This window comes from Scylla paramamosain, chromosome 42, assembly GCF_035594125.1.
Source record: "Scylla paramamosain isolate STU-SP2022 chromosome 42, ASM3559412v1, whole genome shotgun sequence".
Lineage (NCBI taxonomy): Eukaryota > Metazoa > Arthropoda > Malacostraca > Decapoda > Portunidae > Scylla > Scylla paramamosain.
In genome coordinates this window covers 3,237,501-3,250,000 of record NC_087192.1, presented here as the reverse complement: position 1 = coordinate 3,250,000, position 12,500 = coordinate 3,237,501, and the positions used below count along the sequence as shown (strand labels likewise).

Here is a 12,500-nt window from a genome sequence, read left to right as displayed (position 1 = left end):
ATTATTATTATTATTGATGTTTTTAGTGTTGCTGTTTTTTTCTTTTTTGTCTTTTGTTGTGCGCTTATGTAACCCGAAGCGGCCAGTGTGTTGCGGGAAAGCAGTGTTGCCAGTATTGTGGTGTTGAGGAGTGCTGCCAAGTGTTACTGTGTGTTATTGACTGCTGGGAGTGTTACTGTATGTTGTAGTGTGTTTAATAAGTGTTGCGGAGTGTTACTTTGTGTTACTGAGAGTTTACAGAGTGTTGCGAAATGTTTCTGGGTCTTACGGAATGTTGTGGCGGGTTTATGAATATTGCGAGGTGTAACGGTGTGTTGCGAGTGTTCAGGATTGTTGCTGAGTGTTATTTTTCTATGTTAAGGAGTGTTCAATGAGTGTTGTTAAGCATTACTGTGTGTTGCGGGGTCTTGCTGTGTGTTTAGTATTGTTTAATGTGTTGCAGAGCGTGCCTCATTGTTCCTGAGTGTTGCTAAGTGCACGGGTAATTATCCTTGCTGAGTGTTAGTGAGTCTTGCCGAGTGTTGCCGCTGTGCATTTCTGAGTGTTGCTGGTGTAGGTGTGTTGGTGAGTGTGTGATGAGTTTTGGTGAGGGGAGGAAGAGGAAGAGGAGAAGGAGCGCTAGGAAGACGACGACGAAGGGTTTGAAGAAGAAATAACTATTAGCAAAGTCGAAGAATAAGCGAAAGAGGAGGAAGAGGAGAAGGAGGAGGAGAACTACAGTAAGAATCATGACGATAATGACGAGAACGAAGAAAAGAAAGTGAAGAAGACGTCAAGGAGGAGAAGGAGGATAACTGTAAAAGCAAGACCGAAAGAATGTGTGTGCGTGAGTGCTGGTAGTTGTGATGCGTGGTGTGTGTTGTGGTGAGTGATCGGTGTAGTGAATAGTGAATGGTTAGGGTGAGTGATGCATGGATGTGTGGTGAGTGATCGATGTTATGAGTGGCTTCTGTGGTGCTTGGTGGTGAGTGAGTGAAGTGTTCAGCGTGGTGAGTGACCAGTGGTGTGTGGTCGGCAGGCTGTTTGGCGCCAAATGTGACAAATGTGGGCGGATGTTCGAGAAGACAGACATGGTGATGAGGGCCAGAACGAAAATCTACCACCTTGACTGCTTCAGGTAAGGTCTAAGCATCCCCTGCTTACCCTGCCATCCTCCTCCTCTCCTTCCCTGCCATTCCTGCTTACTCTATCACATCCCTACTTCCCTTTCTTATCCTACCTATCTTGCCATCTTTGTTTATCCTTCGTTACACTGTTATTCCTGTTTATTCCTGCTTACCCTGTCACACCCCATCCCTGCCTTCCATCCCTGCTTATCGTGCCCTGTTCCTCCCTGCTTACCCTGCTAATTTAAGCCTTCCCAATTCTTCTCTTCCAGCAAATACTGTCCGCCCACTTACCTGCCCACATCTAGTCATTCACACTAGATGCACCCTGCTAAAAAGTGCACCTATGTTATATAATCTGCCATACCTTGCACCTTGAACTGTCTGTTCCCTCCCTACTGGACCCTGCTTTCCATCCTTCACTCATCTTTTATTCCTCTCTCTCTCTCTCTCTCTCTCTCTCTCTCTCTCTCTCTCTCTCTCTCTCTCTCTCTCTCTCTCTCTCTCTCTCTCTCTCTCTCTCTTCCACATCCTTCTCCTTCCCCTTCCTCTTATTAATCTTGTTCTCTCTTCCGTATCATCTTCCCTCCGCTCCTCTCTCCTCCTTCCTACTCCTCTTCCTCTGTCACGCTGCCATTCCCTCTTCATTTGTCAGCCTTATTTCCTCTTCCATTAGCATCCAACCTCTTTCCTCTTCCCTGTCTCTCCCCACCTTCTCCCGGTCTCTCCTCCTGTCTCAATCCCTTCCCTCTAGTCTCACCCCTTCCTCACTATCACCCTCTCTCCTGTGCCTCATCCCTTTCCCCCGTATCACCTATCCTGTCTCCCCCTTGTCTCACTCCTTATCCTGGTCTTTAACCCTCCATCTCATCCCCTTTCTCCCCCTCCCCACCCCACCTGGCCTCATCCCTCGTCTCACCCACTCCTCCCTGTCTCCCTGCCTTCGTCTCACCCCCTGCCCCGAGTCCCAGCCCCTCACTCCTTGTCCCTGTCTCACTCCCTGCTCCCTGATCCCCTCCCACCGTCTCACCCTCCTCCCCCGGGTCTGCCTCCCTCAGGTGCTCCACGTGCAGGAAGCAGCTCCTCCCGGGGGATGAGTTTGCCCTGCGCGAGGACGGCCTATACTGCAGGTACGACTTTGACCTCTTCGAGAAGAAAGCCAACGCCGAGAACAACAACACCACCAACATCAACAACAACAACAACGAGCTGAAAGGTAAGGCTGGTGGTGGTGGTGGTGGTGGTGGTGGTGGTGGTGGTGGAAAAGAAGGATAGGTGGTTGTGCTGGTGGTGATATGACGGAAGAGGAAGAGGAGGAGGAGGAGCAGGTGGGTGTTGTTGTTGTTGATGGTGGAGAAGGAAGAAATGGAATGGTGGTGTTGGTGGTGTTGTGTGATGGAGGACGAGAAGGAGGAGGAGGAGGAGGAGGAGGAGGAGGAGGAGGAGGAGGAGGAGGAGGAGAGGAAAAAAATAGCAGTTGTGGCGGTGAAAATGGTGGAGAAAAAAGGAGTGGTGATGTTGGTGGTGATGTGCGATGGAGGAGGAGGAAGAGGAGGAGGAGCAGGTGATGGTGAAGAGAAAAGAATGGTGTTGATGGGGGAGGAATAAAAAAAAACAGAATTGACACATTGGTGGTGATGTAATGATGCAAGACGAAGAGGAGGTGAAAAAAGTGGTGATGACAGGTGATATGGTGAGTTTGTGATGATACATGTATGGTGAAGGAGGAGGAGGAGGAGGAGGAGGAGGAGGAGGAGGAGGAGGAGGAGGAGGAGGAGGAGGAGGAAGCCGTGGTGGTGAAAAAAGTAATGACGAGAAAATAAGGACTGGTGATGCTGGTGAAGAGGAGATGGTGAGAGAATAGTAATGGTGGTAGCATTAAGGAAGTGGTGGTGATGGCGAGAGCTTCACAAAGGAATACAAAGGACAACCAATGAGCAACAGATCCTTAAGTAGGTTCTTGCAGGGTTGTCTGGAAACTAAGCTAAACTGGCCTATCTCTCTCTCTCTCTCTCTCTCTCTCTCTCTCTCTCTCTCTCTCTCTCTCTCTCTCTCTCTCTCTCTCTCTCTCTCTCCAATCTACTTTTTTCCTTTTTTCCTTTTTCATTTTTTTTTAACATTATGAGCGGGTTATTATTCTTTCATTATTTTCCCTTGGTCGGTCTTTCTAATGCACAAAAGAAAAAACTAAGAGACAGGATGATGATGATGATGATGATGATGATGATGAGATAATAAACTAATTCCAAGAAAGGATATTAGTAAAAGCAAGGCCGAAAGAGGAAGGAAGGAAGGAACAAAGAAAGACGAGGAGGAGGAGGAGGAGGAGGAGGAGGAGGAGGAGGAGGCAGAGAGGAATAGAGAATGTGGTTTTTACAAAGGAATATGAAAGAAGAAACTCAAAGAAATTAAGGAAAATTAAGCAAAGGAGGAGGAGGAGAAAAAAAAAGATATTATAAAGAAGATGAAGCTCACATAACCAAACAGGAGTAAAAGATGAAGGGAAGGAGGAAGAGTGTAGAATTTTGAAAGAAAAAAGAGATGAAAGAAGTTTTAGAAGAGGAAGAGAGAGAGAGAGAGAGAGAGAGAGAGAGAGAGAGAGAGAGAGAGAGAGAGAGAGAGAGAGAGAGAGAGAGAGAGAGAGAGAGAGAGAGGGTTGGGGGGGGGTCCAGACTCAAAGACGGAGCTGTGAGAACTGGAGCGAAGGAAAAGAGAGAAAGGAAAAAGCAAGATTAACTCAGGGCTATGGAAGAAGAAGGAGGAGGAGGAGGAGGAGGAGGAGGAGGAGGAGGAGGAGGAGGAGGAGAAGAAGAAAAAGAAAAAGAAAAAGAAGAAAAAGATGATGATAACGGAGGAGGTGAAGGAAGCGAAGACGGAGGAGGAGGAGGACGAAGGATGAGAAGGAGGAGGAGGAGGAGGGGGAGGAGGTATAGATGGAATTTACGACAGTGAAAAAAAATATTGATTTTCTAACGTATATTTGTATGTATGTGTGTAATTAAACGTGTCAATTAATGCATAGACACGTATATGTATGTATGTATGAACAGTTAATAATAAGCCAGTACACTTTTTTTTTCCTTTCTCTTCCCATGTCTATTTTTTTTTTTTTTTTTGTCTTTTTACCATTTTTTATTAGGGAGTTTTTGCGCCACACACTTTTACATGGCATCACATATATATTCGAGCCACTTAAAACTAAGTAATCTATAAAACATATGTCCATCATCTATTTTTCATGTAAGAGGGGCACTGGCCAAGGGCAACAAAATTTATATAAAAAGACCCACTGAGGTGCACGTCTCTAAAGAACTAAAAGAATTAACCAAAATTAAACTGTCTTGAAACCTCCCTTTTGAAAGAATTTAACTCATGGGAAGGAGAAAGTACATAAGCAGGAAGAAAGTTCCAGGGTTTAGCAGTGAAGATGAAAGACTGTGCATATTAGTTTACTTCTGCATTAGGAAGGTGGACAGAATAGAGTCTTGTGCATCGAGGCCGCAGGAGGAGGGGAGGAATACAGTTAGCGGGATTAGAAGAGCAGTGAGCGTGAAAAATAATGATGGAAGATAGCAAGAGACACATCATATCTATTTCTTTATTTATTTATCTATTTGTCTGTCAATTTGTGCAGGCGAGGGCAAGCCGCTGCGGAAGGAGAGGCGGGAGGGCAAGGCGACGCGGGTACGCACGGTGCTCAATGAGAAGCAGCTCCACACACTCAGGTAAGCCAGCTGATACACACACACACACACACACACACACACACACACACACACACACACACACACACACACACACACACAAGGAAATATATAACAAAAATAAAGTAAATAGATAAATGAAGAAATAGAATAAAATAAACTTCTTACCTAAATATACACATTCCTAGAGTGACATGCATAACTTTGCGCATATAACACACACACACACACACACACACACACACACACACACACACACACACACACACACACACACACCTGGCCATTATTAGTATCATTATTACACTTAGTTTCCCCAGTCTGAGGTAAACCACGATTCTCTCACCTGTATCATTATTATTATTATTATTATCATTATTATTATTATTATATTATTATTATTACTAGTATGATAATGAATTTGTACGTGTTTCCCTTGAATTTGTGCGAAACATGTTTTATACAAGTCTCTCTCTCTCTCTCTCTCTCTCTCTCTCTCTCTCTCTCTCTCTCTCTCTCTCTCTCTCTCTCTCTCTCTCTCTCTCTCACAACATTTATCCATTTATCCTTCCTTTCCTTACTCTCACTCCCCAGTACTCACATCCATCTTTCCCTTTTTATCACCGCCTTTCTTACCTTTTCTTCTCCCACAAACCATCTCCTGCATTCCACCTTCACCTCTCGTTCCCTTTCCTTTCACCCCTTCCCTTCCGCTTCTAACTCTCATTCTGCTGTTCAATTCTGTCTTTTATCATTTACTATCCTATATTTTCACTTGCACTATCATTATTCAACTTTACTATCCTAATTTTGCTATACTATCCTGCCTCATTCACTAATACTCTTAATGCAGAATAGTTAGCCAAAAAATATTAGTTAGCACCTCGAAGTGTATTGCTTAATCTTTCGTGTTTCTAGTCACTTAACTCTCACGGCCCTCCTGCCCCGCCTTCCCCTTCAGGACCTGCTACGCCGCCAACTGCCGCCCCGACGCCCTCATGAAGGAGCAGCTGGTGGAGATGACTGGCCTGTCGCCGCGAGTGATCCGGGTGTGGTTCCAGAATAAGAGGTGCAAAGACAAAAAGAGAAACCAGCTCATGAAACAAATGCAGCAAGAAAAGGTATGGGAGGTGAGCCGAAGCCAATTTGTTTCGTTACCCCTTCATCGAGACACGCCCACGTTAGGTTTGCCTTCCTTTCTTCCTTGTAAACTTATCTTTGCTGTTTTTTTCTTGGGTCTTGTTTGTCTTTAGCCTTGCCCTCGTTAGATATGCCTTTGTTTCTTCCTTGTTAACTTAATCTTTGCTGTTTCTTGTGTCTTGTCTTGATCCTCGCTTGTTCTTCGTTTTCTTTATCTTCGCTCTGTCTCTTCTCCTCCCTGTTAGTGTTATCTTTGCTTCTTCCTCATTATTTTCTTTCCTCTCCCTCTCTCTCTCTCTCTCATCGTTGTCTTCATGTTTCTTTCCCTTCATCTCTCGTATCTCTGCTCTTTCTTGTCATCTTTCCTCCTTATCATTTTATATTTTTCCTCCTTTCCTATCTCTTTTTCGCATATTTGTTTCTTCCTCATTATCTTTTATCTTTGTTTCTTCTTATCTTTGACATTCTTCCATCTCTTATCTTCTCTCCCCATCTCCTTTTATCGTCCCTCTTCCTCATTACCTGTTCGTCTTCCCATCACTTCTATCTTTCTTCCTTCCTATCATTTTTTATCTCTCCTCCTCTTCCCCCTTCCTATATTTTTCTTCTCTCATTTTGTTTTGCTTCATCCTCATCTTCTTTTATCTTTCCTCCCCCATCATTCATCTTACCTTTCCTCCCCTCACCACCTTTACCTCTTAATCTCCCCACCTTTTCTTCTATCCCATCAATTACTGCGCTCTCTCCCCTCACGCTCCCTTTCTCTCTCTCTCTCTCTCTCTCTCTCTCTCTCTCTCTCTCTCTCTCTCTCTCTCTCTCTCTCCCCTCGCTCAGCCTCCGCCTTCCTGCCGGCCAGAAAACAAACATAAGGTATAGTCTACTTTTGCCCTCTACTGGAGAGAGAGAGAGAGAGAGAGAGAGAGAGAGAGAGAGAGAGAGAGAGAGAGAGAGAGAGAGAGAGAGAGAGAGAGAGAGAGAGAAAGTCACCTATTTTACATCCACTCTTCCTCTCTTCCTCCCCAAAGAAAGAGAAACTTCTCCCCACACCTTTCCCTCTCCTCCCTCCCTACTGAAAAAAAAGGAAAAGAAATTGGGGAAGGACAAAGGAATAGGAGTAGTGATGGTGATGCAAACGGGAGAGAAGAGAGGGAATGGGGAAACGAGGGAGAAAGGGGAAGAGGAAGGGGGAGAGATAGGGAATGTGAAAGGGAAAGGGAGGGGAAAAGGGATAGTGGTGGAGTAAATGAGGAAGAAGGAAGGGAGGAGGAGGAGGAGGAGGAGGAGGAGGAGGAGGAGGAGGAGGAGGAGGAGGAGGAGGAGGAGGAGGGAGAGAGGGAGTAGCTGGCAAGAAGACGCCGCTGAGTGAATGTAAACACAGACACCACGTGGGTGACTAAGTCGAGAGAGAGAGAGAGAGAGAGAGAGAGAGAGAGAGAGAGAGAGAGAGAGAGAGAGAGAGAGAGAGAGAGAGAGAGAGAGAGAGAGAGAGAGAGAGAGAGCAAAACCTGCCATGGCAAGCCCGGACACAAATTACCACCACCTTACCTTTTCTCCTCCTCCTCCTCCTCCTCCTCCTCCTCCTCCTCCTCCTCCTCCTCCTTCCCTCCTTTAAAGTAAGCAATCGGCCGGACATCGCTAATTTCACAGTGAGGAATTTAACGCCTTGAAAGCCGCGCCTCTCTCTCTCTCTCTCTCTCTCTCTCTCTCTCTCTCTCTCTCTCTCTCTCTCTCTCTCTCTCTCTCTCTCTCTGAGTCTGTGTCTCCTTTAAATCTGTTTATACGTTAATTTCTTTGTTTTTTCTAGTCTTTTTTTTTCTCTTCGTCTGTCTTTCAGTATGTATGTATTTCTATCTGTCGTCTTTTATTAGTCTCTCTCTCTCTCTCTCTCTCTCTCTCTCTCTCTCTCTCTCTCTCTCTCTCTCTCTCTCTCTCTCTCTCTCTCTCGCTGTCGCCGTCCGCGGAATATCAGATAACGCTTTACATTTTCCAGTTGGATACGAGGCGAGTAAACACCATTTTTTTCCCCCCTTCCATGGAGCGGGACTTCAAGGGCGGCTGTGTGTGTGTGTGTGTGTGTGTGTGTGTGTGTGTGTGTGTGTGTGTGTGTGTGTGTGTGTGTGTGTGTGTGTGTGTGTGTGTGTGTGTGTGTGTGTGTGTTTGGCCGACAATTCATCTCTAAAGACGCGAGTCATTAGGAACCAAAGTCAATATTTGGGAGAGAGTCCGTGGGCGCGCGCTTTTGATCCGATAACCAGCCTCAAAATTTTGTGGCGGCCGAGTGTAATCAGAGAGGTGTGGTGGGGGGTGGTGGTGGTGGTGGTGGCGAAAGAGTTATTTAAGCAATGTTACGTTACGTGGTGGTAGTGGTGTTGATGTTTTAATGGTGATGTGATGGTGGTGATTAGAGATATTGAAGCAATTTTAGGGAATATATAATTCATCTTTCAAGTGAGAAGTGGGTGGTGGTGATGGTGGTGGTGACGGAACAAGGAAATAAGACAGGAGCTGGAAGATGAGATAAATAAATAAGCCAAGTGGAAGATAAGACAAGAAGGAAAGATATGTGGAGGAAACGATGGAAGGAAATTGAGAAGGAAGTAGTGGATAACATTTTGTGGTGGAATGATGGCGGGAACGAAGGGAAAGAAGGAAGACAGAGAGAAGGAAGAAGGAGGGAAAGTGAGCGAAGAAACTGAAGGAAGAAAGAGACCGAAGATGGAAAGATGACGTGGTTATTGATAAAAGAGAGAAAATAACAAATATGATAAAAGGTGATGGATAAATAGGAAGGAAAAGTAGGAAGAAAAGGAGAAAGGAGGATGAGAAAGACAACAAAAAATATGAAAGGAATATGAGAAAAGAAAAATAATAAGAGCAAGGATATAAAGTTAGAAAAGAAGAAAGGAAGGAAAGGAGACAAAAAAGAATAGTGATGAACAGATGCGAAAGAAATGTAGGAAGGAAAGAAGGAAGGAAGGAAGGAAGGAACACGGGCGGGCGGACGGGCTAGCGGGGCGGGCGGGCAACTGGGCTGGCTGGCGGTGTGTGTTGACAGTGTGGGTGGGAGGGATGGGCTGGCGGGCGGGCGGTAAGCGGCGCGGCGCAGCTTGTTTACCGGGCCGAGTGGCGCCTCACAGGGACCGGCTAGCGAGCCCTCCTGTGTTGAATGTTTATGTCAATCAAGGGAGCGTTTTGCGGCTAATGTTGAATGTTTACAGGATTGTGGGTGGGGGAGAGAGGCTGGGAGGGGCAGGGAGAAAAGCAGGGAGAGGGACAGGGAGGGCGGCGCGGGCACAGAAGCAAGTTGAGTGTGTGGTGTAGTAATCTGGCGCTTGTATGCAAGTATGTATGTATGTATGTATGTATGTAGGTATGCCTGTGTATGTATGTATGTATGTGTGTGTGTGATGTTTATGTACGTTAGTGAGAGTGTATGTATGGGTAAGAGAGTGTGTGGCATCTTGTGTGTGTGTGTGTGTGTGTGTGTGTGTGTGTGTGTGTGTGTGTGTGTGTGTGTGTGTGTGTGTGTGTGTGTGTGTGTGTGTGTGTGTGCCTGAGTGCATCGGTAGCATGTTTACGAGTGTTGTGGTGCGGATGTGATATAAACGCCCACACACGCCCACCGCTGGCAGTAAGTGGTGGTGAAGGAGACGTGCGCAAGGAAGAAGGAGGAGGAGGAGGAGGAGGAAGTGTGAGAGGGGAGGGAGCGAAAGAAGTGGCTCGTGTTTATTTTACAATGAGACCGCGGCAGGAAATCTAGAAAGGGGTGAGAAGGGAAATTTACTCCGCGTAGAGAGAGAGAGAGAGAGAGAGAGAGAGAGAGAGAGAGAGAGAGAGAGAGAGAGAGAGAGAGAGAGAGGGTGTAATACTATACTTTTGGGGAATATTTGTCCTGCACACCACATCTCTAGCGTCAACACAAGTCTCTCTCTCTCTCTCTCTCTCTCTCTCTCTCTCTCTCTCTCTCTCTCTCTCTCTCTCTCTCTCTCTCTGTGTAAGGAAGGATTAAGAGCATTGTGACTCGCTTACCTTTTAGTGCAGATTTAAAGAGAGAGAGAGAGAGAGAGAGAGAGAGAGAGAGAGAGAGAGAGAGAGAGAGAGAGAGAGAGAGAGAGAGAGAGAGAGAGAGAGAGAGAGAGAGAGAATGTATTTGTGTGGATAAAATCATGAAAAATATATATCAAAGAGAGAGAGAGAGAGAGAGAGAGAGAGAGAGAGAGAGAGAGAGAGAGAGAGAGAGAGAGAGAGAGAGAGAGAGAGTGTTGACTCAATTGACTGCCAGTGTGGTGGAGGGTGTAGTACACAGGGCCGTGGGAACACACACACACGCCCCCTACACTTATACACTTGTGTACACACCCACCCCACTCACGCACACACGCTGCTCCACACACACACACACACACACACACACACACACCTTTCTTTATCCCCTGTCACCTCATCTGTCCCCTACCCATCATCTTCCTTCCTTCCTCTATTACTTTCACCACCACCATCACCACCACATCACCACTACATATCTCCACCACCATCACACCACTACTACAACCACCACCAGTACATATCTTCCCCTTCACCACCACACCACTACCATTATCGCTTCTACCACCACCACCACTACTACTAACAGACTCAGTTGGTCTCAGCAGCCCTTAATAGTAGTAGTAGTAGTAGTAGTAGTAGTAGTAGTAGTAGTAGTAGTAGTAGTAGTAGTAGTAGTAGTAGTAGTAGTAGTAGTAGCAGCAGTGGTGGTGGTGGTGGTGGTGGTGGTGGTGGTGGTTCTCAAGACACCACCACTTCCAGAATTATTGTTTGTAGGAGGAAATCTTTTAAAAGCAAGTTAGGCGAAAAAAATAGCGGCAGTGCTGTCTTATAAAAATTGGACGTCGGAAGGCAAAGAGGAGACCTGGGCGTGGCGGGATGAGGGAGAGTTCAGAGAGAGAGAGTGAGAGAGAGAAAGAGTGGGAGAGGAATAAAGAAAGTGAATAGTGAGGAAAGTGAAGACCAGCTAGAGTCTGCACCATCCACTGCACTACCTACTCACCACTTACTCTCCCTCTCCCTCTCCCTCTCTCCCTCCACCCACGTGCCGCGCAAAAATACTAGTCAGCGATCCATTAGTGAATTAGGAAACTCCCGCCGTATTCGTGGCCGCGGAGGAGAAGCTGGGCTGACGTGTGGGGGTAAGGGGGAGCGAGGGGAGGGTGAGGGGGAAGGAATAGATGGATTGGGGGAAGGAAGGTCTCTCTCTCTCTCTCTCTCTCTCTCTCTCTCTCTCTCTCTCTCTCTCTCTCTCTCTCTCGTTCTTTACCTCATTTTTTCTTTTCTTTCATTTGTCTTTGGTAAAAAATGCCTATCTCTCTCTCTCTCTCTCTCTCTCTCTCTCTCTCTCTCTCTCTCTCTCTCTCTCTCTCTCTCTCTCTCTCTCTCTCTCTATCTATCTATCTATCTATCTATCCGTCTGTATTTTTTATGTCCATTTCCCTTTTCCAATAAAAAAATTCTCTCTCTCTCTCTCTCTCTCTCTCTCTCTCTCTCTCTCTCTCTCTCTCTCTCTCTCTCTCTCTCTCTCTCTCTGGACATCGATCACAGTAGTAGTATTAGTAGTAGGAAGTCACATAACATTTATTTTTATGACTGACCTACACACACCTGTACAACTCATCACCCCCGGCAGGCAGGTGTTGGTGTGCGGTGCGCTCCTAATACCGTCACCAGCGCCACTCATCTCACCTTTACCTGTCCACCGCCATCTGTTGTCTTGCTTTTTAATTCCGATAGCGACTTAATTAATGAGCGGTGTGTGTGTGTGTGTGTGTGTGTGTGTGTGTGTGTGTGTGTGTGTGTGTGTGTGTGTGTGTGTGTGTGTGTGTGTGTGTGTGGAAGTAATTAATTAATAAGACGTAAAGGATAATTAAGTGTACATGCCTCAATTAAACTTATCTTTTGATTTACTACTACTACTACTACTACTACTGCTACTACTACTACTACTACAAAGAGAGAGAGAGAGAGAGAGAGAGAGTCTTTGGTGTCTGTCTGTCTCTTTCTGTCTGCCTTTCTCTTTGTCTCCCTGTCTGTCTATCTGTCTATCCTTCACTTATTATCTATTTGTCTTCCTCTTTTCGTCTGCCTGTCTTTCTCCTTCTATCTGTCTGTCTGTCCATCTCCATGTCTCCCTGTTTGCCTGTCTGTCTGTCCACCTACCTCTGTATGTATGTGTGTGAGTGTCTGTCTGTCTGCCCATGTCTCCCCCATGACCTAGCCTCACGTGCGCCTCTCCTCCCTCCCCCCTTACGCCCAGGAAAAACAGATGGCGCTGCAGGGGATCACAGGTGTGCCCATGGTGGCTTCCTCGCCCATCAGGCACGACGGGGCGCCCATGGGGGTGGGCATGGGCGGGCCCCTGGACGTCACCGCATACCAGCCGCCCTGGAAGTCTCTCACAGAGTTTGCCCTCACCCACGACCTGGACCGCTTGGACCCCACCACGCCCCAGTATCAGCAGTTGGTTCAGCAGGTGAGAAGGGGAGGGAACGCATGCACG

At 46.5% G+C, this 12,500-nt stretch overlaps 1 protein-coding gene across 5 annotated transcripts in view; it reads left to right on the top strand.

Annotated features, from left to right (window-relative positions):
* LOC135093181 (insulin gene enhancer protein ISL-2B-like) overlaps nt 1-12,500 on the top strand; it is a 36,594-nt gene that overhangs the window by 14,651 nt on the left and 9,443 nt on the right. For 2 of the 5 annotated variants that reach the window (XR_010263251.1, XM_063992148.1), the window contains exons 3-7: nt 1,019-1,117; nt 2,165-2,322; nt 4,741-4,831; nt 5,772-5,940; nt 12,258-12,473. Coding sequence is in view for 4 of the 5 variants with exons in the window: in XM_063992148.1 (XP_063848218.1) it covers nt 1,019-1,117; nt 2,165-2,322; nt 4,741-4,831; nt 5,772-5,940; nt 12,258-12,473 (733 nt within the window). In the remaining variant the exon portion in view is untranslated. The remainder of the gene's footprint in view (nt 1-1,018; nt 1,118-2,164; nt 2,323-4,740; nt 4,832-5,771; nt 5,941-12,257; nt 12,474-12,500) is intronic. The other 3 variants (XM_063992151.1, XM_063992150.1, XM_063992149.1) reach the window with 3 other exon arrangements.